General features: G+C 68.6%; 1 protein-coding gene across 1 annotated transcript in view; it reads left to right on the top strand.

The window, feature by feature from the left end:
* ADGRL1 (adhesion G protein-coupled receptor L1) overlaps positions 1-18,269 on the top strand; it is a 43,609-nt gene that overhangs the window by 11,575 nt on the left and 13,765 nt on the right. Inside the window, exons 5-14 of the mRNA XM_075134087.1 lie at positions 63-77; positions 8,019-8,819; positions 10,003-10,217; positions 10,300-10,405; positions 11,245-11,348; positions 13,218-13,403; positions 14,829-14,867; positions 15,591-15,774; positions 16,598-16,720; positions 17,533-17,738. Coding sequence (XP_074990188.1) covers positions 63-77; positions 8,019-8,819; positions 10,003-10,217; positions 10,300-10,405; positions 11,245-11,348; positions 13,218-13,403; positions 14,829-14,867; positions 15,591-15,774; positions 16,598-16,720; positions 17,533-17,738 — 1,979 coding nt within the window. The remainder of the gene's footprint in view (positions 1-62; positions 78-8,018; positions 8,820-10,002; positions 10,218-10,299; positions 10,406-11,244; positions 11,349-13,217; positions 13,404-14,828; positions 14,868-15,590; positions 15,775-16,597; positions 16,721-17,532; positions 17,739-18,269) is intronic.

Genomic DNA, 18,269 nt, shown 5'->3' with positions numbered 1-18,269 from the left:
CCCCCAACCCCCCTCCCCTCCCCCGCTCTCTCCTCTGCCTTTTCTTCCGGTGCTAAAAGTAGAAGTGGAACAAAAAGGTAACACGACCCTTCGCTCCGGCCCCTGGGACCGCCCGGCCCCCCAAAACCTCCCCAGAACCCCCCTGCACCCCCCCAAAACCCCCCAAACCCCCCTGAACCCCCCTGGAATCCCCAAAACCCTCCGACCCTCCCTGGACCCCCCCAAAACCCCCTGAACCCTCCTGGAACCTCCCGCCCCCCCTTGGACCCCCCCGGACCCCCCCAAACCCCCTGACCCCCCCGACCCCCTCAAAACTCCCCCCCCCCGAACAGCCCCTAAAACCCCCTGACCCCCCTTGGACCCCCCCCCAAACCCCCCTGACCCCCCCCGGACCCCAACACCCCCCCCCCCAAACCCCTCAACACCCCTCCCAGCCCAGCACCCCCCGAGCCCTGATTCCCCCCCCATCCCGCAGGTCCTGCACCCCAAAATCCCCTGTTCTCACCCCAAATCCTGACACCCCCATCCTACCACTGCTGCACCCCTAAATCCCCACCCCCCAAATCCTGACCCCCCCTACTGATCCTTCACCCCCAAATCCTGACCCTCACCCCATTCATCCTGCACCCCAAAATCCCTCAACCTCACCCCAAGTCCTGACCTCCCCCATCCTACTGATCCCGTACCCCAAAATCCCCCATTCTCACCCCAAATCCTGACCCACGTTCCCCTGATCCTGCACCCCAAAATCCTTGCGCCCCCATCCTGGTCCCCCACCTCCTCCCATCCGACCCCCAAATTCCTCCAGCCCCCCCAAATCCCCATCCTGACCCTGCCCCCCAGTTCCAGATGCCCCCAAATCCCTCCTGAACCCCCAAATCGTTCCTGACCCCCCCAACCCCTCCCCTGCCCTCCTGCACCCCAATATCCCTGACCCCCAAATCCCCCATCCCCCCCTGGACCCCCAATCCCCCCCCGCCCCCCAACCCCCCCCCCCAGCATCACAGAACCTCCAAATCCCCCCAGTTTTGCCCCAAACCCCGACCCCCCCCCCAACCCCCCCCAATCCTGCCCTGAACCCCCAAATTCCCCCTTGTTGTCCCCCCACCCCGGCCTCACCCCCCCCCCTTCCCCCCCTGCCCTGCCTGGGGGTCCCCATTAGCGCAGTTAATTGCTCCCCATCATTTTAATTAGTTCTAATTAGTGTCCCCAGGGCCCCCCAGTGTCCCCTTGGGGTCCCCAGGACCCTCTGGGACCCCTCAAGGTGCCCCCAGACCCCCCGGACCCCTGTGGGCCCCTCAAAGGACCCCCCAGATCCCCCCTGGGACCCCCTGGGTCCCCCCCAGACACCCAGGGTCCCCCCAGAACCTTCTGGGACCCCCCCAGCACCCCCCTGGGGACTCCGAAGTCCCCTTGAGGGACCCTGGGGACCCCCAACTTCTCCCTGGGGACCCCCAAACTTGCTGGGACACCCCAAAGTGCCCCCAAACCCTTCTGGGACCCCCCTGGCCCCCCCTGGGGACCCCAGTGTCCCCTTGAGGGATCCCGGGACCCCCCCAGGACCCCTTGGGGGACCCCCAGACCCACTGGGACACCCCAAAGCGGCCCCAGGGACCCCCTAAGGTGTCCCCAGCCTCCCCCAGGGGTCCCCCAAGTCCCCTTGAAGGGCCCATGGGGACCCCCAAGGTGTCCCCAAAGCCCGGGGGGGCCAGGCCGGGGTGACATGTCCTCCCCCCTCCCCCCTTCCCTGCCCCCCCCGGGGCAGCGGGGCCGGGGGGCCCCCCGGGGTGACGCCGTAAGTACGGGGGGGGGGCTGGTGGGAGGGGGGACGGGGCGGCCCCGGGGGGCACCCAGGAGCCCCACGACCCCCCCGTGTCCCTCCACCCCCCCCGTCAGCCGTGGAGACCCCCAGATGCCGCAGAAGCACCCCAAAATTGACCCCCCCCAAAAAAAAAAACCCATCCCCCCGGCCGAGCCCAGGGGCAGGACAGGCCGGGGCAGCTCGGGGGGGGCCCTGGGGCAGTTTGGGGGGGCCGGGGCAGCTCGGGGGGGACCTGGGACTGTTTGGGGGGGCACTTGGAGGGCAGCAGTGGTAGTTGGGGGGCAGGCAGGGCACTTGGGGGGCAGGCAGGGCTACTTGGGGGGCAGCGAGCATTTGGAGATGCAGTTGGGGGCAGTCAGGGAAGTTGGGGGGCAGTGGGAGTAGTTGGGGGGCAGCAGGGGCACTTGGGGGGCAGGCAGGGCAGCAGGGGGGCAGTTGGGGGTCACTGGGGGACAGGCAGGACACTTGGGGCAGTGGGGAGGCAGGCAGGGAAGTGGGGGGCACTGGGGGGGCAGGCACGGCAGTAGGGGGGCAGGCAGGGCAGAGGGGGGCAGTTGGGGGGCAGGCAGGGCACTGGGGGGGCAGGCAGGGAAGTTGGGGGGCAGGCAGAGCAGCGGGGGGGCACTGGAGGTGCAGGCAGGGCAGCGGGGGGCAATGGGGGGCAGGCAGGACATTTGGGGGGCAGGCAGGGCAGCGGGGGGGCAGTGGGGGGCAGGCAGGACAGTGGGGGGGGCAGTTGGGGGGCAGGCAGGGCAGAGGGGGGGCACTGGAGGTGCAGGCAGGACTTTTGGGGGGCAGGCAGGGCAGCGGGGGGCAATGGGGGGCAGGCAGGACATTTGGGGGGCAGGCAGGACAGTGGGGGGGGCAGTTGGGGGGCAGGCAGGGCAGTGGGGGGCAGGCAGGACTTTTGGGGGGCAGGCAGGGCACTTGGGGGGCAGGCAGGACAGTGGGGGGGCAGTGGGGGGCAGGCAGGGCAGCGGGGGGCAATGGGGGGCAGGCAGGACATTTGGGGGGCAGGCAGGGCAGCGGGGGGGCAGTGGGGGGCAGGCAGGACACTTGGGGGGCAGGCAGGGCAGCAGGGGGGGCAGTGGGGGGCAGGCAGGGCAGCGGGGGGGCAGTGGGGGGCAGGCAGGACACTTGGGGGGCCGCGGCGGCGCAGCCAGGGTTGCAGCCCCCCCCCATGTCTCTCTCTCTCTCTCTGTGCGGGGGCGGGGCGGGGGGCCGGGGGGGGCCGGGGCCGGCGGCTTCTTCCCACAGGTGCCCCAGGAGCGGGGCCGCGGCCGGGGGGCGGGGGGGCCCCTAACGTCTCTCTCTCCTCCTCCTCCTCCCGCAGGGCCGCGGTCCTCCCGCCTCGCCCCCCCGGACCGCGGGGCCCCCCCGAGCCTGTGAGTCTCCCCTCCCCCGCCCGGCCCCCCCACCCCCACCCCCCCACTGCGGGGACCCCCCCGCCCCTCCCCCCGCCCCCCCGCCCCGGGGGGGGCAACGGAAAGGGGGGGCACGGGGGGGGCACCGCGGGGGGCGGGGGCTTGTGCATTCACGGCCCTCGTGCACACACGGGGCCTCGTGCACACGTGGGGCCTCGTGCATTCACAGCCCTCGTGCACACACAGGTCCTCGTGCACACGTGGGGCCTCGTGCATTCACGGCCCTTGTGCATTCACGGGGCCTCGTGCACACACAGGTCCTCGTGCGCACGAGGGGCCTCGTGCATTCACGGCCCTCGTGCACACACAGGTCCTCGTGCGCACGAGGGGCCTCGTGCATTCACAGATTCCCGTGCACACGTGGGTCCTTGTGCACATGTAGATCCTCGTGCATGCCTGGATCCTCGTGCACATGTGGGTCCTCGTGCATTCACGGCCCTTGTGCACACACAAGTCCTCGTGCACGCCTGGATCCTCGTGCATTCACAGCCCTTGTGCACACACGAGTCCTCGTGCATTCACGGGTCCTCGTGCACACCTGGATCCTTGTGCACATGCAGACCCTCGTGTATTCACGGGCCCTCGTGCACGCTTGGATCCTTGTGCACACGTAGGTCTTCGTGCACACACGAGTCCTCGTGCACACGCGGGTCCTCGTGCACACAGGAGTCCTCGTGCACACGCGGGTCCTCGTGCACATGCGCGTCCTCGTGCACTCACGGCCCTCGTGCACACGCAGGTCCTCGTGCTCTCATGTGCACGTGGGACTTTGTGCACACGTGGCCCTCGTGCACACGTGGCCCTTGCGTGTACACGGCCCTCGTGCACAGCCGCCGTGCGCGCATGGGGTCAGCCCTCGTGCACACACGGCCCTCGTGCCCCCCGTGCCCCCCCAGCCCCGCTGCGCTGTCATGCACACGCGTGTGCGGTGGGGCACACGTGGGTGAGCACATGGGGAGGTGCAGGCACATGTGTGTGCAAGCCACGTGCATACAGCAGCACACGCATGTGAGCGCACACGCACCCGTGCAAGGACACACGCGTGGGAGGTGAATCCCCACCAACACTCACACGTGAGCGTGCACACGCACCGGCACCACGTGAGCACACGCACATGGGAGCACACGGATGTGTGGGCTCTTGCACATGCGTGGGCGTGTTGGCAGCACACGACCACGCATCCACACGCGTGTGCACGCCTCAGACTGACACGTGTATGTGCAAAAGCACGGCAGCGTGAACACACGTGCACACACAACTCGTGTGTAAATGCATGGCCGGGTGAACACGCACCCACATGCGTGTGCACGCTGCAGACTTAACACCTGTGCACGCGCATGGCTGCATGAACATGCGTGTGCACACAACCTCACACGCGTGTGTGCAGATGCACGGACATGTGAACATGCACCCATACGTATGTGCACCCCTTGAACTCCCACGTGTGCAAACAGACATGAGCACACGCGTGCACCTATCACGTTCACACGTCCATGGACACACGGCCACATGAACACGCGTGTGTGCATCTCGAGCTGGCGCACCCACGTGCGAGCACGCTCCGATGTGCACACCCACGGCCCCCGTGAACACGCACACACGTGTGCACACCCGTAGCCCCCGGCACACACGTGTGCACACCTGCAGCCCCCCCACACACACGTGTGCCCACCCACAGCCCCCCCCACACGCGTGTGCAGGCGGTGCCACCGGCCCACACGCGTGTGCGACGCACGGGGCCTCCCCGCCCCTCGCACACGCGTGTGCGCACACGCCCCGGGCCGGGGTTGGGCCAGGCTGGAGCCCCCCCAGAGCTGGGGGGGGGCGGGGGGGGCAGGGGGGAGGTCCCCAGCCTGGCCCAGCCACCCCGGGGGGGGGGGGCACCGTGTCCCCCCATCCCCCCCCCCCCCCCCCCCCCGGCGCAGAGACCCCCCACTGTGGGGGAGGGGGGAAATTTTGGGGGGGGTCTCTGCCCTGGGGGGGGGGTGTCACGCACCCCACCCGTGTCCCGTCCCCCCCCCTCGTGTCCCCCCCCCTCGTGTCCCCCCCTTTCTCTCCCCGCAGCGCTAACCCCCCCGTTTCTCTCCCCCAGCCTCTCTGCAGCCGGCGCCGGACAGCGGGACCACGCGCTCCCCCCTTCCCCCCCCCCGCACCCCCAAACCGGGGGGGCCCCCCCGTACCCCACCCCCACACCGGGGGGGTCCCCCTGTCTCTCCCCTCCCCCCACCCCGTGTCTCCGTCGCGCTCGATCAACACTGGCTGTGGGCCCGGGGGGGGGGGGTGGGAAAAGCCCCCCCAATTTTAGGGCCCCCCCCCCAATTTAAGGCCCCCCCATTTTAGGGCCCCCCCCCAGGGAGAGCTGCCCCACCCCCCAGCAGGGTGCTGCCCTTCCCCCCCCCCAAAAAGGGGGGCCCTGGGCGCCTGGGTTCGCTGGGGGGCACGGCCCCCCCCTTGTCCCCACGGCGGGGGGGGGACAGACGGGCCGTGTCCCCCCCCCGTCACCCCTGTGTCCCGTCCCCCCCCATTTTGTCTCCTTCCCTCTGTCCCCTCCCCGGATCAGGGACCCCCCTCCCCGTGTCTCCTCCCCCCATCCCGGGGTCCCCAGTGTCCCCCTGGGGTTGGGGTCCCCCCTGTCCTCCCCCCCCCAGGGTGGGGGTCCCCACTGTCCCCCTCCCCCCCCCATGGGGCCCCCCCGGCCGCTGATGAACCGCTTCTCTTTTCTCTCCTGCTTCTCGTTGTCCCCCCCCCGGCTGGCCCTGTGTCTGTCTGTCCCTCTGTCCCTCTGTCCCCTGTCCCCCCCCCGGCTGGCCCTGTGTCTGTCTGTCCCTCTGTCCCCCCCCCCGGCTGGCCCTGTGTCTGTCTGTCCCTCTGTCCCCCCCCCGGCTGACCCTGTGTCTCTCTGTCCCTCTGTCCCCCCCCCCGGCTGGCCCTGTGTCTGTCTGTCCCTCTGTCCCCTGTCGTCCCCCCCCCCGGCTGGCCCTGTGTCTGTCTGTCCCTCTGTCCCCTGTCCCCCCCCGGCTGGCCCTGTGTCTGTCTGTCCCTCTTGTCTGTCCCCATGTCCGTTCCTGTGTCCCTCTGTCTGTCCCCTGTCCTTGTGGCCCTGTATCCATGCTCATGTCCTTACGTCTGTCCCTCTGCTCCTGTGCTTGTCCCTCTGTCTGTCCCCATGTCTGTCCGTGGGTCCCCACGTCTGTCCCTGTGCCCTGTATCCATCCTTTTGTCCCCACGTCTGTCCCCTTATGTCTGTCCCTGTACCCTGTGTCTGTCCCTGTACCCTGTGTCTGTCCCCGTGTCCCTGTGTCTGTCCTGGTGTCCATCCCCATGTCCCTCCGTCCGTCCCTGTGTCTGTCCCTGTCCCTGTGTCTGTCCCCATGTCCCCCCATCTGTCCCTGTATCCCCTGTCTGTCCCCATGTTCCCCTCTCTGTCCCTCTGTCCCTGTGTCTATCCCTTTGTCCGTCCCCATGTCCCCTGTCCATCCCCATGTCCCCTGTCCGTCCCTGTGTCCCTGTGTCTGTCCCTGTCCCTATGTCCGTCCCCATGTCCCCCCTCTGTCCCTCTGCCTGTCCCCCCATCCCTCTGTCTGTCCCTGTGTCCCTGTCCCTGTCCCTGTCCCTTTGTCCATCCCCATGTCCCCTTGTCCGTCACCGTGTCCATCCCCACGTCCCCCCTCTGTCCCTCTGTCCCCCCATCTGTCCCCCCCATCCCCCTGTCTGTTCCTCTGTCCCTGTCCCTGTCCCTTTGTCCGTCCCCATGTCCCCTGTCCATCCCCATGTCCCCCCGTCCGTCCCTGTGTCCCTGTGTCTGTCCCCATCCCTGTGTCTGTCCCCATGTCCCCCTGTCTGTCCCTGTGTCCCTGTCCCTTGTCCATCCCCATGTCCCCCTGTCCATCCCCATGTCCCCCTGTCTGTCCCCGTGTCCATCCCCGTGTCCCCCGTCCATCCCCATGTCCCCCTGTCTGTCCCCGTGTCCATCCCCATGTCCCCCCTCTGTCCCTCCGTCTGTCCCCCCATCCCCCTGTCTGTCCCTGTGTCCCTGTGTGTGTCCTTTTGTCCGTCCCCATGTCCCCCTGTCCATCCCCATGTCCCCCTGTCCGTCCCCATGTCCCTCTGTCTGTCCCTGTGTCCGTCCCTCTGTCGCCCCATCTGTCCCCCCATCCCCCTGTCTGTTCATCTGTCCCTGTCCCTGTCCCTTTGTCCATCCCCATGTCCCCCTGTCCATCCCCACGTCCCCCCTCTGTCCCCCCATCTGTCCCCCCATCTCCCTGTCTGTCCCTGTGTCCCTGTGTCTGTCCCTTGTCCGTCCCCATGTCCCCCTGTCCATCCCCCTGTCCATCCCCCTGTCCATCCCCATGTCCATCCCCATGTCCCCCTGTCTGTCCCTGTGTCCCTGTCCCTGTCCCTTGTCCGTCCCCATGTCCCCCTGTCCATCCCCATGTCCATCCCCATGTCCATCCCCATGTCCCCCTGTCTGTCCCTGTGTCCCTGTCCCTGTCCCTTGTCTGTCCCCATGTCCCCCTGTCCATCCCCATGTCCGTCCCCCTGTCCGTCCCCATGTGCGTCCCCATGTCCCCCTGTCTGTCCCTGTGTCCCTGTCCCTGTCCCTGTCCCTTGTCCGTCCCCATGTCCCCCTGTCCATCCCCATGTCCGTCCCCCTGTCCGTCCCCATGTGCGTCCCCATGTCCCCCTGTCCGTCCCCATGTCCCCCTGTCCATCCCCACGTCCCCCCTCTGTCCCTCTGTCCCCCCGTCTGTCCCCCCATCCCCCCCCCGCAGTCTTCGTCTGCCCGGGCACCCTGCAGCGCATCGGTTCCCCCACCTCCAGCCACGAATCCCAGCACCAAGCCGGCGCCTGGTGCCGCGATCCCCTCCAAGCCGGCGACCGCCTCTACGTCATGCCCTGGGTGCCGTACCGCACCGACACCCTCACCGAGTACGCCTCCTGGGACGACTACGTGGGCGCCCGCCACACCACCACCTACCGCCTCCCCAACCGCGTCGACGGCACCGGCTTCGTCGTTTACGACGGCGCCGTCTTTTACAACAAAGAACGAACCCGTAACATCGTCAAATACGATCTCCGCACCCGTATCAAAAGCGGCGAAACCGTGGTGGGCGCCGCCAATTATCACGATACTTCGCCCTATCGTTGGGGAGGGAAAACCGACATCGATTTGGCGGTGGACGAGGACGGGCTGTGGGTGATCTACGCCACCGAGGGCAACGGCGGCCGGTTGGTGGTCAGCCAGCTCAACCCCTACACCCTCCGCTTCGAGGGGACCTGGGAAACCGGCTACGACAAACGCGCGGCTTCCAACGCCTTTATGGCTTGCGGCGTCCTTTACGTCATCCGGAGCGTTTACGTAGACGACGACAGCGAAGCCGCCGGGAATCGGGTGGCGTACGCCTTCAACACCCGCGCCAACCGGGGGGAGGCGGTGGAGATGGCCTTCCCCAACCCCTACCAGTTCGTCTCCTCCGTCGATTACAACCCCCGCGACAACCAGCTTTACGTCTGGAATAATTACTTCGTGGTGCGCTACGGCTTGGAGTTCGGACCGCCGGATCCGGGGGCCGGTGAGGAGGGGGGGGAAGTGGGGGGGCAGGGGGGGGGGAGCCCTGGGGGGGGCTGGGTTCCTTCAGGGGAAGCCCTGGGGGCTTTTGCGGGGGAGACCTGGGGGGGCTGGGTTCCTTCAGGGGAAGCCCTGGGGGATTTAGGGGGGAGACCTGGGGGTCTTGGGGTCACTTTGGGGGTGCCCCAGACACCTGGGGGGAGCCCTGGGGATCCCAGTTTACTTTGCAGGTGACCCAGACACCTGGGGGGAGCCCTGGGGGTCTGGGGTCACTTTGGGGGTGCCCCAGATACCTGGGAGGAGCCCTGGGGATCCCAGTTTACTTTGCGGGTGACCCAGACACATGGGGGGAGCCCTGGGGGTCTGGGGTCACTTTGGGGGTGCCCCAGATACCTGGGGGGAGCCCTGGGGATCCCAGTTTACTTTGGGGGTGCCCCAGACACCTGGGGGGAGCCTTGGGGGTCCCAGTTTACTTTGCGGGTGACCCAGACACCTGGGGGGAGCCCTGGGGGTCTGGGGTCACTTTGGGGGTGCAGCCCCAGTCACTTGGGGGGAGCCTTGGGGGTCCCGGTTTACTTTGCGGGTGCCCCAGACACGTGGGGGGAGCCCTGGGGGTCTGGGGTCACTTTGGGGGTGCCCCAGTCACTTGGGGGGAGCCTTGGGGATCCCAGTTTACTTTGCGGGTGCCCCAGACATGTGGGGGGAGCCCTGGGGGTCTGGGGTCACTTTGGGGGTGCCCCACTCACTTGGGGGGAGCCCTGGGGATCCCAGTTTACTTTGCGGGTGCCCCAGACACCTGGGGGGAGCCTTGGGGGTCCCAGTTTACTTTGCGGGTGACCCAGACACCTGGGGGGAGCCCTGGGGGTCTGGGGTCACTTTGGGGGTGCAGCCCCAGTCACTTGGGGGGAGCCTTGGGGGTCCCGGTTTACTTTGGGGGTGCCCCAGACACGTGGGGGGAGCCCTGGGGGTCTGGGGTCACTTTGGGGGTGCCCCAGGTACCTGGGGGGAGCCCTGCGAGTCTGGGGTCACTTTGGGGGTGCCCCACATACCTGAAGTCCCTCCCACCTGAGCTTGGGGGGCTGGGCCTGATGGGGGGCACCCCAATGCCCAGGTTCCCCATAGGGGGGTTCAGGGGGGCTCCAACCGCACCCTGACCCCCCCCACTTCCCTGTTCCCCCCCCCACCAGGTCCGGTGACGACGGCGGCCCCCAGCGCGGCCCCGGCGCGACCCACGGCGGCTCGGAGCTCGGCGGCGCCCGGTCCCACCCCCACGGCAAGACGGGGGGGACCCCTCACCCCCCGCCCGGGCCCCCCCCCCGGCCCCCCCCCTGGCCCGGGCCCAGCCCACAGCGCCGCCACCCCCGGGGGCCCCCCCGGTTCCCCTGGACCCCCCAATAACGGGGTGGGGGTCCCGCCGCCGCCCCCCGTTGCCTCCCGTCGCCCACCGGGGGGGCCCGGGGGGGGGCCCGGGGGGGGGCCCGGGGGGGGGCCCGGCGCGGCTGTGCGAGGCGCGGGAGGTGCGCAGGGTGCAGTGGCCGGCGGCGCAGCAGGGGGTGGTGGTGGAGAGACCCTGCCCCAAGGGCACCCGCGGTACGGGGGGGGCTATGGGGGGGCTATAGGGGGCCGTGGGGGGGATTCTGGGGGGCCGGGAGGGGTCCGGGGGGGCTATAGGGGGCCGTGGGGGGGGTTCTGGGGGGCCGGGAGGGGTCCTGGGGGGCTATAGGGGGCTGTGGGGGGGTCCTGGGGGGCCAGGAGGGGTCCTGGGGGGCTATAGGGGCCATGGGGGTGTCCTGGGGGGCTATAGGGGGCCGTGGGGGGGGTTCTGGGGGGCCGGGAGGGGTCCTGGGGGGCTATAGGGGGCTGTGGGGGGGTCCTGGGGGGCCAGGAGGGGTCCTGGGGGGCTATAGGGGCCATGGGGGTGTCCTGGGGGGCTATAGGGGGCCGTGGGGGGGGTTCTGGGGGGCCGGGAGGGGTCCTGGGGGGCTATAGGAGGCCGTGGGGGGGGTTCTGGGGGGGCCAGGAGGGTCCTGGGGGGCTATAGGGGGCCGTGAGGGGGTCCTGGGGGGCCATGGGGGGGTCCTGGGGGGCTATAGGGGGCCGTGGAGGGGTTCTGGGGGGGCCAGGAGGAGTTCTGGGGGGCTATAGGGGGCCGTGGGGGGGTTCTGGGGGCCTACAGGGGGCCGTGGGGGGGTCCTGGGGGGCTATAGGGGGCCATGGGGGGGTTCTGGGGGGGCCAGGAGGCGTCCTGGGGGGCTATAGGGGCCATGGGGGGGCCTGGCGAGGGTCCTGGGGACCAGGGGTGGTCCTGGGGGGCTATGGGGGTACTGGGGGTCCTGAGGGGGCAGGGGCTGCGGGATGGGGGTGTGGGGGGGCGATCGGGGGGTGGGGGGTGTCCCTGACCCCCCCCCGTGTCCCCCCCCCCCCCCCAGGCATCGCCTCCTTCCAGTGCCTGCTGGGCCTGGGGGTCTGGAACCCGCGGGGGCCCGACCTCAGCAACTGCACCAGCCCCTGGGTCAACCAGGTGGCCCAGAAGGTACCGGGGGGCCCCCCAAAACAGGGACCCCCTCCCCTAAATGAGGGCACCCCCCCAAAACAGGGACCCCCTCCCCTAAATGAGGGCACCCCCCCAAAACAGGGACCCTGCCCCCCCTCCCCCAATGGGGGCTTCCCCCTCAAAATGGGGACTCTCCTCTCAAGATGGGGAACCCCCCAACACGGGATCCCCCTTGCCAAAATGGGGGCTCCCCCTAAATGGGGGCTGCCCCCTAATGGAGACCCCCCCAAAACAGGGAGACCCCCCCCAAATGGGGACTCCTTCCCAAAACGAGGACCCCCCCAAAATGGGGACCCTCATTGCCCCAGTGACCCCTGCCAGGACCCCCCCACCCCTGGGACACCCACCACCCCAGGGACCCCCACCCAACACCCCCACCCCGCCAGAGCCCCCCCAAAACCCTCTGTGCCCCCCCAACACCCCTCCCCAGCATCCCCATCCCACAGGGACCCATGGGATGGGGGATCCTCACCCAGGGGGTCGCCCCAACCCCCCCATCCTGGGGACCCTGGGAACCCCCACCAACCCAAGGACCCCCACCCAACACCCCCACCCAGCCAGAGCCCCCCCAAAACCCCCTGTGACCCCCCAAAACCCCCTGTGCCCCCCCCCAAAAACCCTGTGTCCCCCCAACACCCCTCCCCAGCGTCCCCATCCCACAGGGACCCACAGGGGTGGGGGATCCTCACCCAGGGGGTCACCCCAACCCCTCCCCATCCTTGGGGACACCCCGGGAACCCCCAAAACCACAGGGACCACCACCCAACACCCCCACGCAGCCAGAGCCCCCCCAAAACCCCCTGTGACCCCCCAAAACCCCCTGTGCCCCCCCCCCAAAAACCCTGTGTCCCCCCAACACCCCTCCCCAGCGTCCCCATCCCACAGGGACCCATGAGGTGGGGGATCCTCACCCAGGGGGTCACCCCAACCCCTCCCCCATCCTTGGGGACACCCCGGGAACCCCCAAAACCACAGGGACCACCACCCAACACCCCCACGCAGCCAGAGCCCCCCCAAAACCCCCTGTGACCCCCCAAAACCCCCTGTGCCCCCCCCCAAAAACCCTGTGTCCCCCCAACACCCCTCCCCAGCGTCCCCATCCCACAGGGACCCATGAGGTGGGGGATCCTCACCCAGGGGGTCACCCCAACCCCTCCCCCATCCTTGGGGACACCCCGGGAACCCCCAAAACCACAGGGACCGCCACCCAACACCCCCACCCAGCCAGAGCCCCTCCAAAACCCCCTGTGCCACCCAAAACCCCCTGTGCCCCCCCCAAAAACCCCGTGTCCCCCCAACACCCCTCCCCAGTATCCCCATCCCACAGGGACCCACCGGGATGGGGGATCCTCACTCAGGGGGTCTCCCCAACCCCCCCCATCCTGGGGACCCTGGGAACCCCCACCACCCCAAGGACCCCCACCCAACACCCCCACCCAGCCAGAGCCCCCCCAAAACCCCCTGTGACCCCCCAAAACCCCCTGTGCCCCCCCCCAAAAAGCCCCGTGTCCCCCCAACACCCCTCCCCAGCGTCCCCATCCCACAGGGACCCACCGGGGTGGGGGATCCTCACCCAGGGGGTCACCCCAACCCCTCCCCCATCCTTGGGGACACCCCGGGAACCCCCAAAACCACAGGGACCGCCACCCAACACCCCCACCCAGCCAGAGCCCCCCCAAAACCCCCTGTGCCCCCCCAACACCCCTCCCCAGCATCCCCATCCCACAGGGACCCACAGGGGTGGGGGATCCTCACCCAGGGGGTCACCCCAACCCCCTCCCCATCCTTGGGGACCCCCCGGGGGGATATCGGGGTACCCATCTGCCCCCCCTCACCCCCCAACCCCAGATCAAGAGCGGGGAGAACGCGGCCAACATCGCCAGCGAGCTGGCGCGGCACACGCGGGGCCCCGTCTACGCCGGGGACGTCAGCTCGGCCGTGCGGCTGCTGGAGCAGCTGCTGGACATCCTGGACGCGCAGCTGCAGGCCCTGCGCCCCGTCGAGCGCGAGTCCGCCGGCAAGAACTACAACAAGGTAGGGGGGACCCCCAAAAACCCCCACCCCATTTTGGGGGTACGCCCTGCCCCAAAGATGGGGTACGGCAAAGGTGGGGTAACCCTGACGCCAAAGATGGAGTAATCCCGGCCACAAAACCTGGGGTCCTGCCAGCCTTGATCCTGAGGTTCTCGCCTGGCCAGAAGTCGGGGTGCGATTGTCCTGAATATTGGGGTGCTCCTGTCCTAAATGTTGGGGTTCTTCTGCCCTAAATGTTGGGGTGCTGCTGGCCCAAAGGTTGGGGTGCTCCTGCCCCAAAGGTTGGGGTCCTCTGTCCCAGGAGCCAAGGTCCTCCTGCCCTAGAGATCAGAGTCCTCCTGTCCCAAATATTGGGGTGCTCCTGCCCCAAAGGTTGGGGTCCCCTGTCCCAGGAGCCAAGGTCCTCCTGCCCTAGAGATCAGAGTCCTCCTGTCCCAAATATTGGGGTGCTCCTGCCCCAAAGGTTGGGGTCCTTCTGCTCCAGAAGCTGAGGTTCTCCTGCCCCAAATGCTGGGGTTCTCCTGCCCCAAATGCTGGGGTTCTGCCCCAAATGCTGGGGTTCTCCTGCCCCAAATGCTGGGGTGCTCCTGCCCCAAGTGTTGGGATTCTCCTGCCCCAAATGTTGGGGTGCTCCTGCCCCAAATGCTGGGGTTCTGCCCCAAATGTTGGGGTGCTCCTGCCCCAAAGGTTGGGGTCCCCTGTCTCAGAAGCCAAGGTCCTCCTGCCCCAGAGATCAGAGTCCTCCTGTCCCAAATATTGGGGTGCTCCTGCCCCAAAGGTTGGGGTCCTTCTGCTCCAGAAGCTGAGGTTCTCCTGCCCCAAATGCTGGGGTTCTCCTGCCCCAAATGCTGGGGTTCTGCCCCAAATGCTGGGGTTCTCCTGCCCCAAATGCTGGGGTGCTCCTGCCCCAAGTGTTGGGATTCTCCTGCCCCAAATGTTGGGGTGCTCCTGCCCCAAATGCTGGGGTTCTGCCCCAAATGTTGGGGTGCTCCTGCCCCAAAGGTTGGGGTCCCCTGTCTCAGAAGCCAAGGTCCTCCTGCCCCAGAGATCAGAGTCCTCCTGTCCCAAATATTGGGGTGCTCCTGCCCCAAATGCTGGGGTTCTCCTGCCCCAAATATTGGGGTGCTCCTGCCCCAAATGTTGGGGTCCTTCTGTTCCAGAAGCTGAGGTTCTCCTGCCCCAAATGTTGGGGTTCTCCTGCCCCAAATGCTGGGGTTCTCCTGCCCCAAATATTGGGGTGCTCCTGCCCCAGACATCAGGGTTCTCCAGCTGCAGATAACGGGGGTCCAGCAGCCCCATACGTGGGGGTCCCACACCCCATACGTGGGGGTCCCTGCCCCATACGTGGGGGTCCCTGCCCCACATGTGGGGGTCCCACACCCCATACGTGGGGGTCCCCGCCCCGATGCCATCGTTCCCCCCCAGATGCACAAGCGGGAGCGCACCTGCAAGGATTACATCAAGGTGAGCCAGGGGCAGCAGTGGGCGGGGTCTGGGCATGGGGCGGGGCCTATCAGTGGGCGGGGTGCGGTGTGGGTGTGGCCAGGGCAGGGTCTTGCAGTGGGCAGGGCATTGTGCCAATGGCAGGCAGTGGGGATATCAATGGGCGGGGGCAACTGGTAGTGGGTGTGGTCAATGGGTGGGTGGGTACATGTGGTGGGAGGGGCTTGGTGCAGTGGGTGTGGCCGGGGGCGTGTCCAGTGGGAGGGTTAGGCCTGCCCTGCGGTAGGTGGGGGGGGATGCTGGTGGGTGGGGCTTGGGAGGGTGTGTCCAGGGGTGGGGCCTGTGCTAGGAGGTGGAGCTTGGGGAGAGATGGGCGTGGCCTGGGTGGTCCAGGGGTGGGGCCTGTGGTAGACAGTGCTGGGGGTGGGGCCTGGCATGGGCGTGCCCAGGGGCGGGGTCTCTGCATGGGCAGGGCCTGTGATAGGCAGTGGTGGGGGCTCTGCTGGTGGGTGGGGCTTGGGGAGATGGGTGGGGCCTGGGTGGGTGGGGGGCAGGGTGGGTCCTCTGCCTGGGCGGGGTCTGGGGTAGATGGGTGTGTCCAGGGGCGGGGCCTGTGGGTGAGCCAGGCTGAGCTGCTGGAGATGGCAGAGGCAGCCAGGGGGGTGGGCGGGGCCTGTTGTGGTGGGTGTGACTAGGGGTGTGGCCTGCACTGGGCGTGGCCACCCCCCTGCCCCACCCCTGCAGGCGGTGGTGGAGGCGGTGGACAACCTGCTGCGGCCCGAGGCGCTGGAGTCCTGGCGGGACATGAACGGCTCGGAGCAGGCGCACACGGCCACCATGCTGCTGGACGTGCTGGAGGAGGGCGCCTTCCTGCTGGCCGACAACGTCAAGGAGCCCGCCCGCTTCCTCGCCGCCCGCCAGAACCTGGGTGAGACCCCCAGGGGTCCTCGCCCCCTCCCCGGGGTCCCCAGCAGGGTGGGGGAGACCCCCCCACCCACACTCATGGGCCCTCAGGGATCCTTGACCCCTTCCCTAAACCCACGTCCCCTCCCCACAGTCCCCAGCAGGATGGGGGAGACCCGCATGCCTGTTCTCAGGGTGCGCCTGGGTCCCCGGGGTCCTCCCCCAAACCTCCATCCCCTCCCCGGGGTCCCTGGCAGGGTGGGGGAGACCTCCCACCCACACTCACAGGTCCTCAGGGGCATCTGGATCCTCATCCCCTTCCCCAAATCCATGTCCCCACCCCAGGGTCCCCAGCAGGGCCCTCAGGGGACACCTGGGTCCTCGTCGCCTTCCTCAAACCCCTGTCCCCTCCCCACAGGCCCCAGCAGGGTGGGGGAGACCCCCCACCACCACCCACACTCACAGGTCCTCAGGGGGCATCTGGATCCTCATCCCCTTCCCCAAACCCACGTCCCCTCCCCAGGGTCTCCAGCAGGGTGGGGGAGACCCCTACCCACCCTCATGGGTCCTTAGGGTGCACCTGGGTCCCCAGGGTCCTCCCCCAAACCCCCATCCCCTCCCCGGGGTCCCCGGCAGGGTGGGGGAGACCCCCCACCCACACTCATGGGTCCTCAGGGGGCATCTGGATCCTCGTCACCTTCCCCAAACCCCTCCTCACAGTCCCTGGCGGGGTGGGGGAGACCCTTGCCCGGATACCTGGGTCCTCAGGGGGCACCTGGGTCCCCGGGAGAGCCCCACGCGTGTGCGAGAACACGCATGTGCGATGACACGCATGTGTTCTCCCCCAGTGCTGGAGGTGACGGTGCTGAACACAGAAGGGCAGGTCCAGGAGCTGGTTTTCCCCCAGGAATTTGGGGGCGAAAGTTTCATCCAGCTCTCGGCCAACACCCTCAAACAGAACAGCCGCAACGGTGAGGGGCTTGGGGGGGGACTGGGGGGGTCCGGGGGGGTGTCTCGAGGGTGCTGGGGCGGTCTGAAGGGACCTGGGAGGGGTCTCAGGGGGCCAGGGGGGCACCCGGGGGGGTCTCGAGGGTCCTGGGAGGGGTCTCAAGGATCCTCAAGGGGGTCTCAGGGGGCCATGGGGGTACCTGGGGGGGTCTTGAAGGTCCTGGGGGGGGTCTCAGGGGGCCAGGGGGGTCCTGGGGGCGTTTCAAGGGTCCTGGGGGGGCATCTGGAAGGTCTGGGGGGGCCAGTGGGGTCAGAGGCATCACAGCGGGGGAGGTTTGAGAGGGTCTTGGGGGGTTGGGGGAACTTTGGGGGGGGTCAGTGGGAGTCTGGGAAGGGGGAGCATGGGGGGTCAGGGGTCTTGAGAGGGGCTGGGGAGATTTTGAGGGGCTCCAGGGGAGGTCTGGGGGTGATTTGGGGGGGTCTTGGGGATCATGGAGGAGGTTTGGGGGTCCTGGGGAGCATCTCAGGTGAGTGAGGGGAAACTTCAGGGGATCTAGGGGGTCCCAGGGGAGCCTCGGGGAGATCTGGAGCGTTTTGGGGGGGCCCTTGGGGTGTTTTGGGGGGGTCTTGGCAAGACTTTGGGGATCCCAGGAGGGTTTGGGGATATTTTGGGAGGATTTGGGGGAGGTCGGAAGGGTTTGGGGGGGCTCCCTGGGGTCCCAAAGAGATCGGAGGGCTCTGGGGTGGATCAGGGGGAGATTTGGGGATCCTGGGGCGGGGGGGGAATTTAGGGGGGGTCTCGGCGGGGCGGGGGGCTGACAGGCGGCTCCCCCAGGGGTGGTGAAGGTGGTCTTCATCCTCTACAACAACCTGGGGCTGTTCCTCTCGACGGAGAACGCGACGGTGCGGCTGGGGGGGGAGGTGGGGGCCCGCGCCCCCCCCCTCGTCGTCAACTCCCAGGTCATCGCCGCCTCCATCAACAAGGAGTCCAGCCGCGTCTTCCTCATGGACCCCGTCGTCTTCACCCTGCCCCACCTCGAGGTGGGACCCCCACCCAGCCCCCCGGCACCCCCACCGAGCTCCAGGGATCCCCCACCCAGTCTTGGGGACCACCACCTCCCCCCAGGACCCCCCCCCCCCGGCCCCAGAAACCCCTCGGCACCCCCATCTATGTCCTAGAACTCCCAGCCTTTCCCTGGGTCCCCCACCCAGCCCTGGGGACTCCCCAGGACCCCCACCCAGCCCCAGGGACCCTGTGGGACTCCCCCACGCTTTCCCTGGGACCCCACCCAGCCCTGGGGACTCTCCAGGACCCCCACCCAGCCCTAGAAACCCCCTGGGACCCCCGTCTATCCTCAGGGACACCCCTAGGACTCCCACTCTTTCCCTGGGACCCCCACCCAGCCTCAGGCACCCTCCTGGGACCCTCAAACCCATCCTTGGCACCCTCACCAAGCCCCTGGAACCCTCTTGAGCTCCCCTAGGACCCGCCTGATCCCCACTCTGACCCTCTGTGATCCCCGAGACCCCCACCCACCTCCTGGGACCCTCTGAGAGCTCCCCTAGTTCCCT

The sequence above is a fragment of the Calonectris borealis genome, chromosome 31 (genome assembly GCF_964195595.1).
Source record: "Calonectris borealis chromosome 31, bCalBor7.hap1.2, whole genome shotgun sequence".
Taxonomy (NCBI): domain Eukaryota; kingdom Metazoa; phylum Chordata; class Aves; order Procellariiformes; family Procellariidae; genus Calonectris; species Calonectris borealis.
The sequence above is the reverse complement of the archived record's forward strand: the minus strand, read 5'-3'. Positions and strand labels throughout refer to the sequence as shown.